This window comes from Cydia amplana, chromosome Z (assembly GCF_948474715.1).
Source record: "Cydia amplana chromosome Z, ilCydAmpl1.1, whole genome shotgun sequence".
Classification (NCBI taxonomy): domain Eukaryota; kingdom Metazoa; phylum Arthropoda; class Insecta; order Lepidoptera; family Tortricidae; genus Cydia; species Cydia amplana.
In genome coordinates, this window is record NC_086096.1 from 3,284,775 (window position 1) to 3,310,347 (window position 25,573).

Sequence of the window (25,573 nt, forward strand, 5' to 3'; positions counted from 1 at the left end):
CGTTATACTTGGTCAACCAGATCTTGACAGTAAAAAAAGGCGGAAAATTTGAAAAATGTAGGCGCGAAGGGATATCGTCCCATAGAAAACTTGAATTTCGCGCCTTTTTTTACTCACAAGATTTGGTTGACCAGCTATATTTATCATACAGCTTTGAAAACTTGGATTGGCGTAATGTGGATGCATCTTGGAGGATACAACTAAACGGTTGGGTTGGCACTTGGCATTTTTTGACAGCTGTATTCTATATACTTACTGTACTCTTTGGCTGTATTGTATTGATTTCTTCCAGTTAAATCTGGCCCATATCCCTGATATCCAAAATTTCTCCTCAAAACTAGTTCTTAGTTAATTAAAACTTTGATCAGAGTTCGTCATGGCAGCGAAAATTCAAGAAGCCCAGGAACATTGCAGAGCCGCAGAAAAATAGTAAGTCTAAGAACAAAAATTGTATTGATTTTTCTATATCATTTTTTGCTAATATTTTAAGTCACTAGATTGATAGCAACGGTCTGAAGGTGTCTACAAGGAACGTTATAGAAAAATAAAGTGTTTTTTATGCCCCAGTACTTAACTACAGAAGGGTTACCTACTTAAGTTATTTTAGCAGTCTATGTATGTATGTTTGTACCCTTGTTATAAGTACTAGGGTTGAAAATACTGAGCCGTTTTCGATAAAGGAGGTGTTAATCAGTGTGTGGGCTTTGTAGACATATTATTATGCTACATTTTTTACTGACTTCCATATAGGAGCTCGTGCTATGCTATGCTATAAAAGGCAACTTCAGTTACATTATGTTACAGTTTTTCAAACTATTTACTTGTTCTCAGTCAGCTTTGTGAGACTTGGCAATTTTAACTTAGTTTCTGCATTGTGCAGCCATGCGAATTTTAAGTGTTAATTTTTACAAGCTTTTGTTTAGTTTCACCTGTCTGTTTTGTGACTGTAACCAAATTTTTCAAGTAAAATTTGACCCAGTTTCCGGTTTCCAATGAAACTGAAAGCTTGCATACATATGTAAGTTGGGTGACAATGTAATATTATGGTACCATCAAGCTGATCTGATGATGGAGACAGGATGTGACCATTGGAACTCTCTGATAAAACAATGCAACCTTATTGTGTTTGGTATTCTTAGAATTGTCTCAATGAGTTAGTTGGCTGTGGAAAGAAAAATACAGTCAGCGATAAAAGCTTGTATCAAAAATGAAATTTTTGACTTAAAACTTAGTTTAACCATCCCAATAGTTTTAGAACTTATTCTATCAACACATTTGCATTTGCTTGTAATCTTGTAGTTGTACTTGTTGTATTCTTACCTAAGTTTAACTTGAATGGGAGCCGGTTTGAAGTGGTAATGTGCTGGTCATATGGCATGAAAGACCGACTCGTGGAGTAAACAAATACTCGAGTGGCGTCCATGGGGGGAAGAACGTCCTCCAAGTAGACCCAATATGCGCTGGGAAGATGACATCAAAAGGACTGCGGCGATGAGATGGCTCCAGGTTGCACAGAACCGTGAAGAATGGCGAAAAATGAAGGAGGCCTACACCCGAAGGGTAGAAAAGGGCTAAAGAGAGAACTTGAATGGATGAACCTGCAGAGCAATTTATTTTCTTATATTTTAAAATGCATGCATACATTTAAAAAAAACCATATATGGTACTAAATATGTGACCTCCATACTTTCCTTTTATACTCTCTGTGGAAAGTGAAGAGTCATGGAATTTATGGAAACCAATACATTCTGTGATTTTTCTCTTTCACTCAGATATATATTTCTATTAATTTAATAGTAAATTTTTTTTGGAAAATTTTGCTGCAATGTGCTTTACAGTATGTACATATGGTGCTACTTTCCCGCACTAGTGCGTAAATAAGCACTTTTCGTTGCTATGTCAAATATTTAAAGGGACATATGTAGTTATGTACTGTAAAACGACCGAAGGGAGTGTTTTAAATCGACACCAGTTGCGAATTACCTATTCGTACGCGTATCGTACAACGTTTAACAGTACATATGCCCCTTTAAATATTTGACATAGCAACGAAAAGTGCTTATTTACGCACTAGTGCGGAAAAGTAGGACCATATGTACTGTAAATAACTATTTTCAAATATTTTTATTTTGTTATTTTGCTTTTGCGAAGTAATTACGAAAAATTTAGCAATGCAACGCATTTTTTTCATCTACATACTAAAAACGCGGGCGTCATAATAAATCTCGGTTTTATTAACACTATTTGTGAATAAGGTAAATTTGGAGAAGATTGTATATCATATAAGACCGTGTACAGTCTACAGTCGCCATCAAATATATCGGAGCGGCCAAGGCGCTCACAAATATCTGACCACGCCTCTATTTTTAAGGCGACATGTGCGCGTTCACGCAGCAGCCAGAAGGCGCGTAGAGCAGACAGAAGGAGCGAAGTTCTTTATTTCTACCAAATGTGAGAGTGCCTTCCCTATGACGGTCTAACCCAAAAAATATGTCTTTTTCACATTGACCTTAGCTGTATTCCCAGCAAATGTACCTAGTTATAAAACCTTGTAGACGTGGGAGGTGTGTCTGGACGTCCAAACAAACAGATTAAACGGTAAACAAGCCATTTGTACGCTTTCTCCCTCTTTTCGTCCGATATCTAAGGCATAAATCCTAAAAAAACTACCGTAAAAATCTGAAAAATTACAGTCGCCATCAGATATATCGGAGCGGCCAAGGTGTTCACAATTTCTGAACACTCACTCTAACGCCCTGACAATAGAGGCGTGTTCAGACATTTGTGAGCGCCTTGGCCGCTCCGATATATCTGATGGCAACTGTACATAAAGCAATGTGACTTTAAACAATACATGAAATACTTACCAATGTATGTGCAATTTCCTCGCAGCCTTAAGACGTCTTTCCTCCGATGGAAGCCAGACTACGATTCGGCGGCGGACGAATACAACCAAGCAGGTATGTGAAACCGAATGCCCGACTTTGAACCTTGTTGTTATAGTAAATTGGGATGAATTTCGTTTGTTTGAGAATGCATTGAAATAGAAGAATTTGCTACTTTATTTGGTACATATATGAAAGGTTCTAGATTTAGACCAAGATAAATCTGCAACAATTTTGATAGCACACGCAGTGCAAGTCTAATTTTAAACGTCAAACTTCTATGATAGGTTTGCATAGATGGCGCCATCATAGCTTGCCCCTTTTTCTATGAGATATGGCTTAAAGGACTGGCATCCAGGGCATTAAAAAACATTAATTTGACACAATTCTAGGGATTGACAGGACAAGCTATAATGGCGCCATGTGCTAAATATTTCGACCGGCCAACCCCATTAAATTGATACGGATTACGGAGTCAATAATGCACATTTAGCCTTATGAGGTCATGAATAATGACTAATCAATCAGGTTGTTTAAGAAAAAAGCATTATTAGCGGTTAAAACTCAAAACTTCTTCTATTTCAAGACTCCTAAACCACATTTACGTCCACCAGCTCAATGCTACCGGATTGCCCGGGACCTCGGGAACTCTAAAGAGTGCCACCTGAAGGCCTCTGAGAACTACAATAAGCACAAGGCGTTCTTCCATGCCGCGAGGGCTCTGGAGAACGCCATACTGGTCAGCAAGGAGACCAGTTCCCCTGAGGAGGTGAGACTATAACTCTTATAAGGGCCTTGTCAGATAAAAATAAATTATTGGTTATATCTTCAAAATGGAGCTAATTAGAATACCGATGTATTTGAGATATTAACTTAATTTCGTTAGCTCATGAATTTCACGGAGTTAATATAAAACACGGTATATAGTATCATAATGAGGAGGTTGGCAACTGTCAAAGGTTTCCATAGGCGCCATCATAGCTTGCCCCTTTTTCTATGACATATTGACAGGGCAAGCTAAAGTCTATTTTTTTATTCGGTAGACTGAAATGACAGTTCATAGTAGGAAATGACATTTTATGTTCATACTATGAACTGTCATTTCAGTCTACCGAATAAAAAAATAGACTTTATGATGGCGCCATCTAAATATTTCGACCGGCCAACCCCATTCATAAGTATCATAACTATTCCAAATTTGAAATCGATAGCTTAAGTAGATTTCGAGATATTTAGCAATGTCACAGACAAACGGACGGACAGATAGATAGAATACTCTTTATTGGCACACCTCAGTAAAAAGATACAAAAGAAAAGAACAATTGATTAAATGTAGAGGCAGACAACAGGCGGTCTTATCGCTAAAGAGCGATCTCTTCCAGAGACAGAGTTTCCTTCCTTTTGTACCTTTTTCCCAAAAGTTGAAAGGACCATGAGCAACTTTGTATGGAACCTGGACCCAACGCCAACAGAAATGAGAGTAAGGTCATAAGATAGGTATTGTATAGGTATTTTATTACCATTATTATTTTTACCTCATCTTAAAAACGTATCATATTTACCTACTATTTTAAACTTAAATTTTGACTTTTGCTTTACTACTATTTTTCAATTTTGACCTCAATATTATTTAGACACGGAAATCAGCTTTTTTTAAAAATATTAATTGTAATTTTAAAATGTATCCTAATTTAATAATTTTAAATTTTAAGTCTTTCTTCTTGACCTCAATTTTAATTTTAAACGTTTTCCAATTTTAATTCGACATGTAAATAAGCTTTGTTTTAATTTTTCGATTGATTGTATACAATTTATATATATTACAAAATTATTAAATTATTTTGTACCATTTGGAGTTGAAACTCTAGGTCCATGGGGTCCCAGCGCGCATAAGTTGTTCGCAGAAATCGCGAAGCGTCTGGTTGACGTAACTGGTGACCGAAGAGCTGGCGGTTACCTCGCACAACGTATCAGCATTGCGATACAGCGAGGAAATGTCGCCAGCATCCTTGGTACAATGCCTCAAGGGCCTATTTTAGATTTAAGCTAGTTTTTAATTTCTTTTAGTAATACACTGTATATATCTTATTTTGTAAATAAATAAAAAAAAAATATTACAAATTATATATATATAATTTTAAGTTTAAGTGTAAGTGTATCATTTATTTGACATGTAAATTGGCTATATGAATAAACGAGTATGAGTATGGGTACACGTGTAAACTATATTATTACTATCCCCAGGTGTATAACCTGGCTACAGAGGCAGCCAGCCTGTACCAGCAGCAGGGCTCCGGGGACTCGGCCGCTGCATGCCTAGGGAAGGCCGCCAAAATCATAGAGGAGAGCTCACCGGAGCTCGCTTACAAACTTTTCTCTCAAGCGGCCGATGTGTCATCGGTAAGTACACGATTATTTGACGACCGCTCTGGCCTATACTTCGTTTTTTTTTAGCATTAGAAATGAGGTAAACAATCTTGATGTGTCTTTTAATTGAAAAACACATTTTAAAAATAAGTTACGGCAAATATGTAACAATTATGAATCTAATACGATCATTTATATTCTTCTGCTTTCATAAGTAATAGTTTTTGATTTTTAAAAAGCGTGATTCAATTAAAAGACATGTCATGATCGCTTCTTGCAAGTTCTTTCTAATGCTAAAAAAACGAACTATAGTGGGTGACCCAGCCTGTGAAGCCGCGGTCCTGGGTTCGAATCCCGGTAAGGGCATTTATTTGTGTGATGAGCAGAGATATTTGTTCCTGAGTCTTGGGAGTTTTCTATGTATTTATGTATTTGTATATTATATATGTATATGGGGCATTATCTATGAAAAGGGACCTTATTGTCGATGGCGCTTACGCCGCTCAGCGTCGCGCGACATTGTATTTATATCGGAGCATCGTTAACAAAGGCGTAAGCGCCATCGACAATAAGGTCCCTTTTCATAGATAACGTCACATATATCGTTGTCTGAGTACCCACAAGCTTACTGTGGGACTTAGTCAATCTGTATAAGAATGTCCTATAATATTTATTTATTTATTACTGAATATTTAATTTTATCATATTTATGTTAAAGTTATAATCGACGCAAATTATACACATAATAATTGTAAACAATTATTTTTTTCTGAAAAGTGACATAATATCGCCTAATAAGCCTTAGTGTAAGGCCTGAGTGGACGCTCGAGTTGGGCGTGCAGCGGGGCGGGGCGTGCGGCGTGCATGTTAAACAAATGCAAGCGTATAGGAGCGGCTTTAGTACACGCTGCTCAAATCCCTTGTGAGCCCGACGCCACGCTGCACGCCCCGCCAAACGCTCCGCTTCGAGCGTCCACTCAGGCCTTACACTTACAGAATGTTGAACTGTCAAGAGTTTTTTTAATGGCCATTCATCACAATAAGGTTGCAATTGGCTTGTTTCTTTCTGATTTGTTAGGAAAGGCCAATTACTACGTAGTGTCCAATAACTATGCACATGTACCTCTCGAGCGACTTTGTATGCTACCGTAGATAGAATTACTTTTACTTCTGCCGCCCAGAGACCTATAAAAAGGTCTCCTGTTCCATTCTAATTTGAACTTTGTGTTGACAAAATAAAATTTCATTTTGCTTGGCAAGGTTTGACGTATGGACGGCTAGAGGTTATAACTCTGTTCTCGTATGTATTTTATGAGAATAAATATCTTTTAAACCTAACTATAGCAGTCACCCTATAAGCTTGTTTCCACACATTTGGCCTGGGATGTAACTGATGGAACTTCTTTTCAGGGTGAAAGCAGTCAACACCAAGGTGCAGAATACATCGGCAAGGCCTCCAGACTTCTAGTCAAGTTGCAATGGTAATTATTTAATACTTATACGATACTTTTTGTATTACGTTGTTACAATAAAATCCCGAAGTCGATACAGGTAGAAACATTGATTTTAAACACAACTATAGTAAAATTATTCCTATTTGCATTATTTGACACATGTCACTCACAACAGCAATACAACGTGTCTAGCACATCGAAATCACAAAGGAAGACAATTGCACTGCGAACGTTTACGTTCTACGTCTTTTTTTTTTAAATTAGGGTTGGCCGGACACCACCGTTATGAATCGGTAGTCGTCTAAGTAAATCGATATACATTTTTCATTCTAGGTCGCAATAAAGCATTATTAAATTTATTATATTTTCTTGTTCTTATTTATTAACCATATAATTATAGCTTTATTAAAATCTCAAATAAAAAATCATTAAACGTCACATGTCGATACCTCAGTCTAAAGTCTATTTTTTTATTCGGTAGACTAAAATGACATTTCATAGTATGAAATGACATTTTATGTTCATACTAAGAACTGTCATTTCAGTCTACCGAATAAAAAAATATACTTTAGGTGCCATCCAATCGTAATCACTTGCTGTGCCAATCGAGGCGGTGGTCATAGGAACTCTGTGATAAAACGCAGCCTAACTGTGTTTGGGTTTTTAGAATTGTCTCGATGAGAGTTAGTTGCCTGTGGAAAGAAGAATACGGTCAGCGATAAAAGCTTGTATCAAAAATTTAATCTTTGGCAAAAACTTATTCATATTTAATGTTGCTATACCATATATGTAGTATGAAATATGTAGTAGTATATTAATTATATATATTCTAGTGTTTTTATTTGTGTATTCTATATGTAGTTTATTAGAATTATTAAATGTTCAGTTGTTTACCATAGTTCTAATAAGTAAATTCCTTTTTCTCCTTGCACCAATTTTACATGTTTCTGTTTGGCCCGATGGTTGACTGGTAGAGAATGCCATTAGGCATTATGTCCGCCATGTGTATATTATTTTTGTGTTCTGTGCAAAAAGTAAAAAAAAAAATATACAACGTGTCCCAAAATTCAACGATAAGCTGGCACCAGAAGATGGACCTGCTCAGGACTAGTCGAGGAAAAAAAAAATTGAAAAATTGTAGACATGGTCGTTAAAAATGCCACTAGGGGTGTCGATTTTCATTTTTTTTCAGGTCCATCTTCTGGTGCCAGCTTATCGTTGAATTTTGGGACACGTGGTCTTGGAGGATACAACTAAACGGAGTAGCCATTAACGGGCTTTCCCCTCTGTCGAAAATAGGCGGCCAACGGTCATACACAATGTATGGACTGACGTTTATCTGACATGGCTATTTTTACGTTACGCATACATTTGACGTTCCCCTCCCCCGCAAAAATCGGCAGACTGTTTTGTACAGAAAATTACAGACATGGCGTCTCCGTTTGATTATATCCTCCAAGCACGTGGTATATAGTTAGGTACATGATATAATATTCAGGTACGACCAAGCCGTGGACAGTCTTCGGAGGGAGATTGGTTTCCACCAGGAGGGCGGGAACTCTGGCGCCATCGGACGTCTCACCGTGGCAGTTGTGCTGGTACAACTAGCCCGGGGGGATGCTGTGGCAGCGGAGAAAGCGTACAAGGTACCGTTACAGGCTTCGCGGGTATATGGTTTTATGTTCGTAGAATAATGGCAACAACTGAGGAGTGTCTTTTCAAAAGGGTTTATTTTTTCTGGGAATCTATTTCTAAATTGGACCTTAAGTTTTCTTGAGCAAGGTTCTCTCTAGAAGTACCGCTAAGAAAAAAATGAACCCTTTTGAAAAGACACTCCTCAACTGTAATAAGGTAAACGTACTAGTGCTCGACATGCTAATGCCCAATAGATGGCACCCTGCTGTCACCTCCATTGACAATGACTTAAGTTTCAAGATGACATGTACTGGGAATGCCTCGAGTACCTGTACGTTTGCCTTATATGGTGAAAGGGGACATTTTATTTAACGTATTTTTTTTGTTATTTCTACCCGTAATCACAACAGAGTCTCAAAATTTCCATAAATTTTTCGTTCTTTCCATTCCGTTACCGTTATACAAAGTCTATAAAAATGGCAACGGAATGGAAATAAAAATCTTTGAGACGTTTATACCTATGGTCTATAGTCAGACGCTACGATTCTTGTATTGGCAGATATCGCGTTATTCATAAACGGCTGCAAACAATCAGTTGATCATCGTTGTTTGTCCCTATCTGTCGTTATGCCATAGAGAGGGACAGACGACGATCACCAGCTGATTAACTTAGCAGACGTTTTTTTTTTTTTCAGGAATGGGGTAACAACTGCGAAGTGGCCGAAATGCAAACGATAGAGCAATTACTATCGGCATACGACGAGGAGGACCGCGAGTCCGCCAAGAGAGCCCTAATGTCGCCTTTTATAAGGAGCATGGACGTGGAGTACGCCAGGCTAGCACAGGTAAACAGACAGACAGACGAACAGACAGACAAACAGTCAGACATATCAACTAGTGAACGAGGAGGACTGCGAGTCCGCCAAGAGAGCCCTAATGTCGCCTTTTATAAGGAGCATGGACGTGGAGTACGCCAGGCTAGCACAGGTAAACAGACAGACGAACAGACAGACAAACAGTCAGACATATCAACTAGTGAACGAGGAGGACTGCGAGTCCGCCAAGAGAGCCCTAATGTCGCCTTTTATAAGGAGCATGGACGTGGAGTACGCCAGGCTAGCACAGGTAAACAGACAGACGAACAGACAGACAAACAGTCAGACATATCAACTAGTGAACGAGGAGGACTGCGAGTCCGCCAAGAGAGCCCTAATGTCGCCTTTTATAAGGAGCATGGACGTGGAGTACGCCAGGCTAGCACAGGTAAACAGACAGACGAACAGACAGACAAACAGTCAGACATATCAACTAGTGAACGAGGAGGACTGCGAGTCCGCCAAGAGAGCCCTAATGTCGCCTTTTATAAGGAGCATGGACGTGGAGTACGCCAGGCTAGCACAGGTAAACAGACAGACGAACAGACAGACAAACAGTCAGACATATCAACTAGTGAACGAGGAGGACTGCGAGTCCGCCAAGAGAGCCCTAATGTCGCCTTTTATAAGGAGCATGGACGTGGAGTACGCCAGGCTAGCACAGGTAAATAGACAGACGAACAGACAGACAAACAGTCAGACATATCAACTAGTGAACGAGGAGGACTGCGAGTCCGCCAAGAGAGCCCTAATGTCGCCTTTTATAAGGAGCATGGACGTGGAGTACGCCAGGCTAGCACAGGTAAACAGACAGACGAACAGACAGACAAACAGTCAGACATATCAACTAGTGAACGAGGAGGACTGCGAGTCCGCCAAGAGAGCCCTAATGTCGCCTTTTATAAGGAGCATGGACGTGGAGTACGCCAGGCTAGCACAGGTAAACAGACAGACAGATAGACAAACAGAACAACTAGTATACAGTCAGTAGCAGAAGTTGCTAAGCGACCCAGGTGTTCAAAATGATCATGACGCGACTTTATTGTTAAGAGAATAAGAGCGTGTCAAGGTAATTTTGAACACCTCACCCGCTTAGCAACTTCTGCTGCTGACTGTACCCATGAGGTAAACTAAATCAAATCACAGGTACCAAAATGAGCTTGAAAATGGTTGCAACACCTGCCTTATTGGGTATTGGAATGTATTTAAAATAAATTTTGTTAGAAGCGTTTCGTGAGTAAAGTGCGGGTGCCAGACTTTGACCATCATTTGTGACTTTTGTATTGCTTTAAGACAATGGGTCCCATACAGACATTTGATCCTCAAAACAAACCTGATCGACTGATACCATTCCTAAAGAAACTATTATTTACTTTACATGTATGTCTTTGGGTTATAGAGTTACATGTGTGTACCAAATTTCAACTTAATTGGTCCAGTAGTTTCGGAGCAAATAGGCTGTGACAGACGGACAGCCAGACACACTAGTGATCTTATAAGGGTTCCGTACCCAAAGGGTAAAAACGGGACCCTATTACTAAGACTCCGCAGTCCGTCCGTCCGTCCGTCTGTCACCAGGCTGTATCTCACGAACCGTGATAGCTAGACAGTTGAAATTTTCACAGATGATGTATTTCTGTTGCCGCTATAACAACAAATACTAAAAACAGAATAAAATAAAGATTTAAATGGGGCTCCCATACAACAAACGTGATTTTTGACCGAAGTTAAGCAACGTCGGGCGGGGTCAGTACTTGGATGGGTGACCGTTTTTTTGCTTGTTTTGCTATATTTTTTGTTGATGGTGCGGAACCCTCCGTGCGCGAGTCCGACTCGCACTTGGTCGGTTTTTAACTTTTTTCCTTTTGAGGTACGGAACCCTAAATATTGTGATATTTTATCCTTGCAGTTGGTGCCCCTGCCAGAGGCTTTAGAACCCACGCCCAGCGCTGGGATCCGTGAGAACGCCGCGCCCTCATACGTCAGTCCCAACGCCTCCAACTATGAGGTAAGCTTGCCAAAACTCGACATCTTTCGAATGAGCCTAAACGTAATGTGTTTAGCAGTGTTGGCCGAACGTTAATCCCAATTACCATTAAAAATTAACCATTGAAAAGGTTAATTCGAATTAACCATTAACCATTGAAGGAAAATTAATTGTCAATTCGCATTAACATCAATTTGCATTAATATTAATTTATTTCGAACCATTAAAAATTAAAAAGAATTAATGGTTAATGCTTCACAAACCATTAAAAATTAAATCAATTTTTAATGACAATTAAAAATATTATTGATAATTATCAATTAACAAAAATATATCGTAATTTTATAAAGGCGGCCGTAATTTTTATCTAGCTAGTGGACCTCAGGTTTGGTGCAACATAGAAACACGCCGTTTGGTCATCCGACTCGTCTTGATGAGCACTTGGGAGACCAGTACCCAAGATAGAGCTGATGCTGAACCCTGGGTGTACCTAGTGGAATTCAGGTTTGGTGCAACATACACACACGCCGTTTAGGCTATTCGACTCGTCACAATGAGCACTTGGGAGAGCAGTACCCAAGATGGAGCTGATGCTGAACCCTGGCTGTACCTAGTGGAACTCAGGTTTGGTGCAACATAGACACACGCCGTTTAGGCTATTCGACTCGTCACAATGAGCACTTGGGAGAGCAGTACCCAAGATGGAGCTGATGCTGAACCTTGGCTGTACCTAGTGGAACTCAGGTTTGGTGCAACATAGACAAACGCCGTTTTGGTCATCCGACTCGTCTTGGTGAGCACTTGGGAGAGCAGTACCCAAGATAGAGCTCATGCTGAACCCTGGCAGTACCTAATGGAACTCAGGTTTGGTGCAACATAGACAAACGCCGTTTTGGTCATCCGACTCGTCTTGATGAGCACTTGGAGAGCAGTACCCAAGGTAGAGCTGATGCTGAACCCTGGCAGTACCTAATGGAACTCAGGTTTGGTGCAACATAGACAAACGCCGTTTTGGTCATCCGACTCATCTTGGTGAGCACTTAGGAGAGCAGTACCCAAGATAGAGCTGATGCTGAACCCTGGCTGTACCTAGTGGAACTCAGGTTTGGTGCAACATAGACACACGCCGTTTAGGCTATTCGACTCGTCACAATGAGCACTTGGGAGAGCAGTACCCAAGATGGAGCTGATGCTGAACCTTGGCTGTACCTAGTGGAACTCAGGTTTGGTGCAACATAGACAAACGCCGTTTTGGTCATCCGACTCGTCTTGGTGAGCACTTGGGAGAGCAGTACCCAAGATAGAGCTGGTGCTGAACCCTGGCAGTACCTAATGGAACTCAGGTTTGGTGCAACATAGACAAACGCCGTTTTGGTCATCCGACTCGTCTTGGTGAGCACTTAGGAGAGCAGTACCCAAGATAGAGCTGATGCTGAACCCTGGCTGTACCTAGTGGAACTCAGGTTTGGTGCAACATAGACACACGCCGTTTAGGCTATTCGACTCGTCACAATGAGCACTTGGGAGTGCAGTACCCAAGATGGAGCTGATGCTGAACCTTGGCTGTACCTAGTGGAACTCAGGTTTGGTGCAACATAGACAAACGCCGTTTTGGTCATCCGACTCGTCTTGGTGAGCACTTGGGAGAGCAGTACCCAAGATAGAGCTGATGCTGAACCCTGGCAGTACCTAATGGAACTCAGGTTTGGTGCAACATAGACAAACGCCGTTTTGGTCATCCGACTCGTCTTGATGAGCACTTGGGAGAGCAGTACCCAAGATAGAGCTGATGCTGAACCCTGGCTGTACCTAGTGGAACTTAGGTTTGGTGCAACATAGACACACGCCGCTTAGGCTATTCGACTCGTCACAATGAGCACTTGGAGAGCAGTACCCAAGATGGAGCTGATGCTGAACCTTGGCTGTACCTAGTGGAACTCAGGTTTGGTGCAACATAGACAAACGCCGTTTTGGTCATCCGACTCGTCTTGGTGAGCACTTGGGAGAGCAGTACCCAAGATAGAGCTGATGCTGAACCCTGGCAGTACCTAATGGAACTCAGGTTTGGTGCAACATAGACAAACGCCGTTTTGGTCATCCGACTCATCTTGATGAGCACTTGGGAGAGCAGTACCCAAGATAGAGCTCATGCTGAACCCTGGCAGTATCTAATGGAACTCAGGTTTGGTGCAACATAGACAAACGCCGTTTTGGTCATCCGACTCGTCTTGATGAGCACTTGGAGAGCAGTACCCAAGGTAGAGCTGATGCTGAACCCTGGCAGTACCTAATGGAACTCAGGTTTGGTGCAACATAGACAAACGCCGTTTTGGTCATCCGACTCATCTTGGTGAGCACTTAGGAGAGCAGTACCCAAGATAGAGCTGATGCTGAACCCTGGCTGTACCTAGTGGAACTCAGGTTTGGTGCAACATAGACACACGCCGTTTAGGCTATTCGACTCGTCACAATGAGCACTTGGGAGAGCAGTACCCAAGATGGAGCTGATGCTGAACCTTGGCTGTACCTAGTGGAACTCAGGTTTGGTGCAACATAGACAAACGCCATTTTGGTCATCCGACTCGTCTTGGTGAGCACTTGGGAGAGCAGTACCCAAGATAGAGCTGATGCTGAACCCTGGCTGTACCTAGTGGAACTCAGGTTTGGTGCAACATAGACACACGCCGTTTAGGCTATTCGACTCGTCACAATGAGCACTTGGGAGAGCAGTACCCAAGATGGAGCTGATGCTGAACCTTGGCTGTACCTAGTGGAACTCAGGTTTGGTGCAACATAGACAAACGCCGTTTTGGTCATCCGGCTCGTCTTGGTGAGCACTTGGGAGAGCAGTACCCAAGATAGAGCTGATGCTGAACCCTGGCAGTACCTAATGGAACTCAGGTGTGGTGCAACATAGACAAACGCCGTTTTGGTCATCCGACTCGTCTTGATGAGCACTTGGGAGAGCAGTACCCAAGATAGAGCTGATGCTGAACCCTGGCAGTACCTAGTGGAACTCAGGTTTGGTGCAACATAGACACACGCCGTTTTGGTCATCCGACTCATCTTGATGAGCACTTGGGAGAGCAGTACCCAAGATTGAGCTGATGCTGAACCCTGGCAGTACCTAATGGAACTCAGGTTTGGTGCAACATAGAAACACGCCGTTTTGGTCATCCGGCTCGTCTTGGTGAGCACTTGGGAGAGCAGTACCCAAGATAGAGCTGATGCTGAACCCTGGCAGTACCTAATGGAACTCAGGTGTGGTGCAACATAGACAAACGCCGTTTTGGTCATCCGACTCGTCTTGATGAGCACTTGGGAGAGCAGTACCCAAGATAGAGCTGATGCTGAACCCTGGCAGTACCTAGTGGAACTCAGGTTTGGTGCAACATAGACACACGCCGTTTTGGTCATCCGACTCATCTTGATGAGCACTTGGGAGAGCAGTACCCAAGATTGAGCTGATGCTGAACCCTGGCAGTACCTAATGGAACTCAGGTTTGGTGCAACATAGAAACACGCCGTTTTGGTCATCCGACTCGTCTTGATGAGCACTTGGGAGAGCAGTACCCAAGATAGAGCTGATGCTGAACCCTGGCTGTACCTAGTGGAACTCAGGTTTGGTGCAACATAGACACACGTCGTTTTGCTCATCCGACTTGTCTTGATGAGCACTTGGGAGAGCAGTACCCAAGATAGAGCTGATGCTGAACCCTGGCAGTACTTAATGGACCTCAGGTTTGGTGCAACATAGACAAACGCCGTTTTGGTCATCCGACTCGTCTTGATGAGCACTTGGGAGAGCAGTACCCAAGATAGAGCTGATGCTGAACCCTGGCTATACCTAGTGGAACTCAGGTTTGGTGCAACATAGGCCCACGCTATTTAGGTCATCCGTCACATCTTGAACCTGCAGGTACTGCCAGGGTTCAGCATCAGCTCTATCTTGGGTACTGCTCTCCCAAGTGCTCATCAAGACGAGTCGGATGACCAAAACGGCGTTTGTCTATGTTGCACCAGACCTGAGTTCCATTAGGTACTGCCAGGGTTTTGCATCAGCTCTATCTTGGGCACTGCTCTCCCAAGTGCTCATCAAGACGAGTCGGATGACCAAAACGGCGTTTGTCTATGTTGCACCAGACCTGAGTTCCATTAGGTACTACCAGGGTTCAGCATCAGCTCTATCTTGGGTACTGCTCTCCCAAGTGCTCATCAAGACGAGTCGGATGACCAAAACGGCGTTTGTCTATGTTGCACCAGACCTGAGTTCCATTAGGTACTGCCAGGGTTTAGCATCAGCTCTATCTTGGGCACTGCTCTCCCAAGTGCTCATCAAGACGAGTCGGATGACCAAAACGGCGTTTGTCTATGTTGCACCAGACCTGAGTTCCATTAGGTACTGCCAGGGTTCAGCATCAGCTCTATCTTGGGTACTGCTCTCCCAAGTGCTCATCAAGACGAGTCGGATGACCAAAACGGCGTTTGTCTATGTTGCACCAGACCTGAGTTCCATTAGGTACTGCCAGGGTTCAGCATCAGCTCTATCTTGGGCACTGCTCTCCCAAGTGCTCATCAAGACGAGTCGGATGACCAAAACGGCGTTTGTCTATGTTGCACCAAACCTGAGTTCCATCAGGTACTGCCAGGGTTCAGCATCAGCTCAATCTTGGGTACTGCTCTCCCAAGTGCTCATCAAGACGAGTCGGATGACCAAAACGGCGTGTGTCTATGTTGCACCAAACCTGAGTTCCACTAGGTACTGCCAGGGTTCAGCATCAGCTCTATCTTGGGTACTGCTCTCCCAAGTGCTCATCAAGACGAGTAGGATGACCAATACGGCGTGTGTCTATGTTGCATCAAACCTGAGTTCCACTAGGTACTGCCAGGGTTCAGCATCAGCTCTATCTTGGGTACTGCTCTCCCAAGTGCTCATCAAGACGAGTCGGATGACCAAAACGGCGTTTGTCTATGTTGCACCAGACCTGAGTTCCATTAGGTACTGCCAGGGTTTAGCATCAGCTCTATCTTGGGCACTGCTCTCCCAAGTGCTCAACAAGACGAGTAGGATGACCAATACGGCGTGTGTCTATGTTGCATCAAACCTGAGTTCCACTAGGTACTGCCAGGGTTCAGCATCAGCTCTATCTTGGGTACTGCTCTCCCAAGTGCTCATCAAGACGAGTCGGATGACCAAAACGGCGTTTGTCTATGTTGCACCAGACCTGAGTTCCATTAGGTACTGCCAGGGTTTAGCATCAGCTCTATCTTGGGCACCGCTCTCCCAAGTGCTCATCAAGACGAGTCGGATGACCAAAACGGCGTTTGTCTATGTTGCACCAAACCTGAGTTCCATTAGGTACTGCCAGGGTTCAGCATCAGCTCAATCTTGGGTACTGCTCTCCCAAGTGCTCATCAAGACGAGTCGGATGACCAAAACGGCGTTTGTCTATGTTGCACCAAACCTGAGTTCCATTAGCTACTGCCAGGGTTCAGCATCAGCTCTATCTTGGATACTGCTCTCCCAAGTGCTCATCAAGACGAGTCGGATGACCAAAACGGCGTTTGTCTATGTTGCACCAAACCTGAGGTCCATTAGGTACTGCCAGGGTTCAGCATCAGCTATATCTTGGGTACTGCTCTCCCAAGTGCTCATCAAGACGAGTCGGATGACCAAAACGGCGTTTGTCTATGTTGCACCAAACCTGAGTTCCATTAGGTACTGCCAGGGTTCAGCATCAGCTCTATCTTGGGTACTGCTCTCCCAAGTGCTCATCAAGACGAGTCGGGTGACCAAAACGGCGTGTGTCTATGTTGCACCAAACCTGAGTTCCACTAGGTACAGCCAAGGTTCAGCATCAGCTCCATCTTGGGTACTGCTCTCCCAAGTGCTCATTGTGACGAGTCGAATAGCCTAAACGGCGTGTGTCTATGTTGCACCAAACCTGAGTTCCACTAGGTACAGCCAAGGTTCAGCATCAGCTCCATCTTGGGTACTGCTCTCCCAAGTGCTCATTGTGACGAGTCGAATAGCCTAAACGGCGTGTGTCTATGTTGCACCAAACCTGAGTTCCAGTAGGTACCTACTGCCAGGTTTCAGGGTCATTTTGTTGTCTCATTTTAAAATATCACGACCTGATAATTCACTGAAGCTTGTATTCATATATATTTTAATACCTAGCTCCAAGTTTCTAAGCAATAGTAACATTAATTATTAGTTTATGAAAAAATTGATTTAATTGCATTAAACGTTAATTTAGATTGACAATCAATGTAATTAAACGTCTCAAAATTCAATTCTAATTAACTTAATTTAAATTGATGCGTAATGCAATTGACTAATTGCGGATTTAATGGTTAATGGAAATGATTAATTGTTAATTAGAATTACACATTACGGCCAACACTGGTGTTTAGAGTCCAAGTTCGGTTCTCCGTACAAACCATAGAGAAATATAAGTATAGAAAGAGTGGTAACTGTATACAGTTTTCTTACAAAATTGCGAGTTATTTCGTAGTCGACATCCATAGACTAGGAATCCTCTAGACTGAGTTTAGAGCAATTATTTCATGAAACCGATGCTGCCAAAAATACGGAGGTGCGGGGGGACGAGGTGAGCGAGTCCCGTCCCGTGATTGGTCCGTTCAAAGACACGGACCAATCACGGCACGGGATTGACTCGAAGATGGAGTAAAACTACCGTATAAGTGGCAGAGGGGGTAGCGTTACTATGTTCAATCTAGAGGATGTCTTGTCTGTGTCGACATCTAACGTCAAGTAGCAGACATTATCAGTTCTGCTAGTTGACCCTGAAAATACCCGATATTAGTCGGGTTTTCGGCGCTGAATGTGTTAACTAAACCTAAATGTCTACTTGCCAATTTCAGCGCGCGTCACCCGAAGGGGATAGTCGGCCCGACAACGCGTCGTACGAAGCTCCCGTGCAGCCTCCGGACGAAGAGGAACTGTGCTAGACACAGACATAGAGAAAATAGTTATTTGTACAACAAGAGATCAAAGTTTGACATTTCTTCGAGTGCTTATTTTGAGTCCCGTGCAAGCGAAAGATTCTATAATTTAGAATCTTGAGCGTAGTAAGGGACTCAAAAGCGCACGAGATGTAAATAACTTTGATCTCGTGTAGTTCACAAAACTTTTCAGCTCAGCAGTGAGAACATATTAGAGAACCCGAAAAATGTATTCCTTCTTCATCACTTACCTATTCACTCATGTTTTCTTAAGATATACCAACAATTAAGTTTTCACCTTAGCAGGTCGAACAAGGGTACTTTGCTACTTAAAAACAGTGAGCAAAATCGCATAATTTACTCAGGGCATAGACAAAAAATACATAGATTGCTCACTCCATACATCAGTTTTAGTACCAAAAAGACTATTAGCATCTAGCATCGAGTAGCGGAACTATCAGTACTGCTACTTGACAATAGATGTAGCACCGACCGGAAAGTCTTATGCTGTTGAGATAAGACTTTCCGGTCGGTGCTACATCTATTGTCAAGTAGCAGTACTGATAGTTCCGCTACTCGATGCTAGATGTAGACACTGAAATTAATAGTCTAACTGATGTATGGAGTGAGCACTCTTGTCTTACTATATTTCTCTATGCTCAGGGTTGCCTAGTATTCGACGCTCTGTCACTAATAGTCAAATAAATGTCTGTTATTTTATGTTTTTGTACTTGCGCAAATTATTTGACGAATGAAATATTAGCCTTTTTAAGAAATCGCTGTATATTGAGTATTTTAACCTTTTAACCGCCATAGAATTTTGTATCGAGCGTGCTCGTGTCGCCGGCGTTATAAGTTTCAAATCGACGGACTATACACGAAGTTTCGTCTAAATTATCAGACCGCGGCGAAAAGAACCCGATTTTGTGTCTTATATATCAGTCTACGGCGGTTAAAAGGTTAAATGGGAAATTATTTATAATATAGGTAATTATGAGCAATAGTAAATAAGAAATACATTATGTAATGTTGCATTTTACTATATCAATAAGTGTAGGTACTTAACTTAGTTATGTTTTGTGATGCGTAATTTTAAGGAAAAGCTAAAAATGTTTAAAAAAATATTAGGTAAGTACGGATGTGTGGGTAACCCCTCATAGGGGCCTGTTTACACATTGATTTTTAGGGTTCCGTACCCGAAGGGTGAAAACGGGACCCTATTACTAAGAGTTCGCTGTCCGTCCGTCCGTCTGTCACCAGGCTGTATCTCATGAACCGTGATAGCTAGACAGTTGAAATTTTCACAGATGTATTTTTGTTGCCGCTATAACAACAAGTACTAAAAAAACAGAATAAAATAAATATTTAAGAGGGCTCCCATACAAACGTGATTTTTTTGCCGTTTTTATAGATAATGGTACGGAACCCTTCGTGCGCAAGTCCGACTCGCACTTGGCCGTTTTTAACTGTTATTTATTCCGAGTTCATACATTTCCACTGAACGCAAGTAGCAAATGTACGAACTCGCAATAAACACAAATCGATGTGTAAACAGGCCCCAATGTGAGGCCAGCCACACTTATCAGTATTTTACCTATGTATATTATGTATCAATAATCACTTTAAAAATAAAGTGTTAATAAGCTCATATTCACGTTATTGTTATAAACCTTAAGAGAAATTTATAATTTGCCCGATAATATTAAACATGTTAAACTAATTTTAAATATATCGTGATTTTTGTCAATTCAAAACTTTAGGTCCAAAGTAAGGACGCTAAGCACGAAGAATTACGTACATTGACCCACCTGTTCCTATCTCTATCGCACGCGCATAATTATATTGCCCATCACGGCGGCGGTCAATGCCTCCGTGCGAGCGGGACAGCAATATAATTATGCGCGTGCGATAGAGATAGGAACAGGTGGGTCAATGTACGTAATTCTTCGTGCTTAGCGTCCTTACTCTTAAGGGGCCCACTGATTAACAGTCCGCCGGACGATATCGGCCTGTCAGTTAGAACAAAAAGTTGACAGTTCCGAACAACTGACAGGCCGATGTCTTCCGGCGGACTGGTATTCAGTGGGCCCCTTTACCAGCCGCCTGAGTTAGCCTTTTGGACGCCAATGACCGATATATACGCACCACAGGTCCAACGCCAAAGACGGATTAATCGGTCATAGACCACAGAGCAACATAGACCTTGGTGCAAGTGCATAAAGTTCAATTTCAGTTTTGACACTTCGGGACGTGGCGTCTGAGTGACTGCTTTTGTGTTTGACACGGCGTCGAAAAGGTTAAACGGTGGACCTATATATAGTAGTTTTAAGTGTGGACTGACGAAAATTAGTACAATGTCCGCTTAATGCCAAAATTTACTTTCGATCTTTTGTCCTAAATTTATTGCCCTTAAGACATTTATAGTCTGTCAAGCCGGATATGTCAGTACCTGGAGCTATACAGGGTGGCCCATTTAAATCGGTCAGTATGGGAAAATCTGAAACTAAAACCAGTGGCGGATTTCCCATAAGGCACAGTAGGCACGTGCCTAGGGCGGCGAGATATTAGGGGCGGCAAATTGTGACAAAAAAATCGCTGATGATAACAAGAAATAACTTAAAATTAGGCCACGCAACGAATTCTCAAAAAAAAAAGATATAGAGGGAAATGCTTGGAACACAATTTTTGACTTCGTAACTTTGTTTGAACTAGTTAGGATGTGAACATATCAAAAGTCCCCGGCCGTAGCCCTTGACCCGGGGGAAGAGGGAGGTTTGAAGGTTCTATTCTAACGACTGATCATTGTACAAAATGAAAGCTGATTAAATTTGCTACAAGTTTTATACAGTCGAGTTTTTCGATAGGTATGTTGTTTAGTTTTTGAGATAGCCGCTCTTGAATGTCTATAATTTTGCATTAAATTTCCAAAACCGAAAAATGGAACCTTTAAATCAAACCCCCCTACCCCCGCTCAAGGGCTACGGCCGGGGACTTTTGATATTTTCACCTCCTAACGAGTCCAAACAAATTTACTAAGTTAAAAATGTGTCCCAAGCATTTCCCTCTATACCTTTTCGTTGCCTGACCTAAATCCTAAATGTAGTCAATATGATGGGTGCTGATGCTGAAGGGGCGGCTACAGGGTCTGGGCCTAGGGCGGGCGGGCGGCAAAGACTGCAAATCCGCCACTGACTAAAATACATACGACGATCTCTTCTTAGGAACCATGTCATCGATTTTAGTAACAAGAAAAACTGCATTCATACAATTTAAAAAATCGTGTACTCGGCTCGGCAATCGAACCCGAACATTTTGAAAAATAAAACTAACACTATTTCTATTTAGATATCGATTGTATAGGTCTTAAGCACTAAATGTTACTATGAAACATGATGTCTGAAATGAATGAAATGCATTGTTTTCATATGAATTTATTTCCTTTTATTTATTTTAGTAAGTTTTCGAAATTACCACCATTTTTTTCAAGTTACTAAAATCGATGACATGGTTCCTAAGAAGAGCTCGTCGTATGTCTTATAGTTTCAGATTTTTCCATACTGACCGATCGCGCTATGTACACGAGACGCGTAAAACCCGGCGGCGGGCTATACGAGTCTCGTGTACATAGCGCGAAGGTACGACGGCGGCGCGGTGGCGGCACCGTGTACACGCGCCCTCAGGGACCATCATTCGACGCGACTGGTTGATCACATATTTGACAAATGAAATGACCCTTATAATTACGACCTTAAGACAGGGTTGGTTAGCTTCATATAGAAAAGCCCTTTATTATAAGGGCCAATTCGTAACTCTCAGCGCCAATATCTAGCTTTACGCGTCTAGTGTTAATTTGTCTATTTTAAGCTAAAAAATTTTGTTTTATCTTAGTCGCCTCTTATTTTAATTCCATGAAACACTGTCATTGTTATGCAAATTTTCTTGAGAGTCAAAACATAGCAATAAGTGTATACAGTCAACTGTAAAAATATGGGTGTAGACAACTTACTCAAAAATATGTATGTTAATTCGCTGACATAAGAGCTATGGGACCTATTTTTGGGATCATTTGTGCATCCATATTTTTACACTTGACTGAACCTAGTCAATATTTTTGAACGTCAAAATACGTTAACGTTGACATAGATAGGTAGTCATTTGACGATCAGAATTATTGAAAAGATCTCTAATAAATATACTTGCAAGCATGTCTTTTTTTCTATCCTTACTTACCTGCCACTTGCTCCATCCCATAACCCGGGGTTAACCGGTTAAACCTGGAATTACTATGGTTACCAGTACAACTTGATACTGGGTTAACGGTTTAACCGGTTAACCCCGGCCTGCCGCTCCGTTGGTGAGCTGCGAAACGGACTGTATATCTCTCCTATACTATCAATAACTCTTAAATTAGGATAATTACATGCAGGTCTACGCGAACACCCTTGTTCCTGACACAAGGAAAACTGCAAAAATCTTTGTTCTAACTAGTTTAATTACGGGTTTTAAAAATATTACTATATCTAAAATGTACAATTATCTAACTTAACTCATTGTTTAACTTTTACATTTAGGTACAGGCGCTATACATTGTACATATATATGCAGCTGAGTGAGAGAGACGCCGCTATTTTATTAGTTTATAATACAGTCCATAATGCTTATTTTTAGAGTCGAGAGAGCGCCAAACAAGGCCCGGTCCTTATTAAGCTTGCCTACTTTCGAAATATCATACTTTACCATAGCCTCCTAAGGCCCAACGAAAAATTGAGTATGTAGTCAGTACGGCCCGTAGTCCTAGCAGTAGTACTATTGTTTTATACTCATTCAGACCCAAGTACTTAGAAGACTTATGTTATTGTAATGTTATTGTATTTATACAGCACCTACTACAGCACTCTGTTTTTTTTGCGAACTTGTTAAAGGGCTCACAGACAAAACAAAACAGTCCTTTAGAAGCTAATTTCGATAAGCGCGTAATTTAAAAGCAAAATAATGGGTTTTCTATTAAGTCCTACTGGTAGGACCGTGGTACGCTATGACTACACAATTGTTGTAGGAGCTGGGTCTGAATAATAAAGTTAATAAGTACTATGGGTAATGGGTAGGACCTTGGGCCTTAGGAGGATAGACAAAACTGCAAGTTCATATTAAACATAAGAAAAATCAAAATAACGGCGGGCCTTTTTTGGTGCAGGTATTATCTGATGCCGATTGTACTAACGCACCACACTGAACTAACCATTGGTAAATTAAACTTATTCTCATATCAATAAAGTTCAAGATGGTACAGCCATGGACTTTGTTGTATAATACTTATGATATGAACTCTCCAATATTATAAGTCGAAAATGGCCAAATATTATAAGTCCATGACTTTACTCAGCCCCATTAAAGTGTACCTAAGGAAAGAATAAAAAAAATAAAAAATGTACATGATGGTACATAACCCACAGGCGGGAAGTTGGTAAAATATGTATATGTATAAAAGTATCTAAAGTAGTGGTAAAGACCATCTATAAAGAAAAACCGTCTACAAGTTCTTTGTCACTTTTAACTCTTGTGTTTGAACACATATTCCACTTACAGAAGCTTGGTAAAGCAGAAGGATTACCAGTTCGCCAGACAATATCAGCATCAGCATGTCAGATAAACGCAAAAGGTGACAGTTCTGAACAACTGACAGGCTGATATAGGCCCCGTGCATGAACTATAGGGGGCAGCATACGAGCGTCAGATTTTTGGCGCGAGGCGTAATGTGTCGTTTATGCTTCCGATGTAGCCCACAAGATGGCAGAACCTACTACGCACAAGGAAACATACCGACGAGAACGGTAGATGGTAGCACTTGCTTTGGCAATATACATGTGCACATTTACCTTACCATAATTTTAAAAAGGCTCTACACAAATGGCTCATACAAGAAAGGTATTACTCTGTAAGCGACCTGTCGGAAGCCCGTGTTGATCGAAGTCTGTAAGAGAATTTTTAGATGATGATTATGATGAATGTAATGAAATTAATGAACTATATTGAGAATCAAACCAATTTATGATTAATCTATATATATAAATGCAAGTGTCCTGACTGACTGACTGACTGACTGACTGACTGATTCATCAACGCAGAGCCGAAACTACAAAAGCTAGAAAGTTGAAATTTGCACACTAGGTTGAATTTATAAAGTGTACAAGAGATAAGAAGCGATTTTGAAAAATTCAACCCCTAAGGGGGTTGAAAAGGGGATGAAAGGTTGTATGGGGTGCAAGTTTTATTTTAAGCTAGGAATTTGAAACTTTGTAAAAATGTACTATATTAAAAAACAAGAAAACTAATTTCTGCGTTTTCGAAAATTCATCCCCCAGGGTGGTGAAAAAGGGGTTGAAAGTTTGTATGGAGATTAAATATTTTTGTGAGTGTTGGACTTGAAACTTTGTATATGGGGATATTATTATAAGACAGGAAAAGTAATTTCAGCGTTTTTCAAAATTCATCCCCTAACAGGGTTAAAAAGGGGTTGAAAGTTTGAATCCATTACAAATGCTTTGAAACTTCTTAGAAAGACATAATAGCCGATGACAAAAAAAAGGAATTGCGACATTTTAGGTAATTCAACCCCTAAGGGGGTAAAAAAGGGGATGAAACTTTGTCCTGGGGTGCAAATTTTATTTTAAGCTAGGACCTTGAAACTTCGTAAAAAGGTATTAAATTAAAAAACAAGAAAACTAATTTCAGCGTTTTTAAAACTTCATCCCCCGAGGTGGTAAAAAAGGGGTTGAAAGTTTGTACGGCGATCAAATATTTTTGAGAGTGCGGGACTTGAATCTTTGTATTTGGGGATATTATTAGAAGACAGAAAAAGTTATTTCAGCGTTTTGTAAAATTCATCCCCTAACAGGGTTAAAAAGGGGTTGAAAGTTTGTATGGAGTTCAAATTTTATTTTAAGTTAGGAACTTGAAACTTCGTAAAAATATATGTTATTAAAATACAAGAAAACTAATTTCAGCGTTTTTGAATTATCATCCCCTAAGGTGGTGAAAAAGGGGTTGAAAGTTTGTATGGATATCAAACATTTTTTCGAACGCGGGACTTGAATCTTTGTATTTCGGGATATTATTAAAATACAGGAAAAATAATTACAGCGTTTTGTAAAATTCATCCCTCAACAGGTTTAAAAAGGGGTTATAAGTTTTAATCCATTACAAATGCTTTGAAACTTCTTAGAAAGGCATAATAGCCGATTACAAAAAAAGTAATTGCTACGTTTTTGGAAATTCAACCCCTAAGGGGGATAAAAAGAGGATGAAAGTTCGTCTTAGGGTGCAAATTTATTTTAAGCTAGGAACTTGAAACTTTGCAAAAAGGTATTAAATTAAGATACAAGAAAACTAATTTCAGCGTTT

At 41.2% G+C, this 25,573-nt stretch overlaps 1 protein-coding gene across 1 annotated transcript; it reads left to right on the forward strand.

Annotated features, from left to right (window-relative positions):
- The first annotated feature begins 273 nt into the window (after positions 1 to 273).
- On the forward strand, positions 274 to 18,187 carry LOC134660918 (gamma-soluble NSF attachment protein-like). Its single transcript, XM_063516800.1, has 9 exons — positions 274 to 429; positions 2,893 to 2,960; positions 3,500 to 3,654; positions 5,130 to 5,285; positions 6,663 to 6,733; positions 8,205 to 8,352; positions 9,037 to 9,186; positions 11,126 to 11,224; positions 18,092 to 18,187. The coding sequence occupies exons 1-9, from the start codon at positions 377 to 379 to the stop codon at positions 18,176 to 18,178; spliced, it is 987 nt and encodes a 328-aa protein (XP_063372870.1). The 5' UTR covers positions 274 to 376; the 3' UTR covers positions 18,179 to 18,187.
- Positions 18,188 to 25,573: the final 7,386 nt, after the last annotated feature.

Bases quoted from the DNA above. Each gene is read 5' to 3' on its own strand.
- LOC134660918 (XM_063516800.1), top strand. From the start codon at position 377: ATGGCAGCGAAAATTCAAGAAGCCCAGGAACATTGCAGAGCCGCAGAA. The intron at 3,655-5,129 runs GTGAGACTATAA...TACTATCCCCAG, and splicing joins AGACCAGTTCCCCTGAGGAG to GTGTATAACCTGGCTACAGA. The intron at 6,734-8,204 runs GTAATTATTTAA...TATAATATTCAG, and splicing joins CTTCTAGTCAAGTTGCAATG to GTACGACCAAGCCGTGGACA.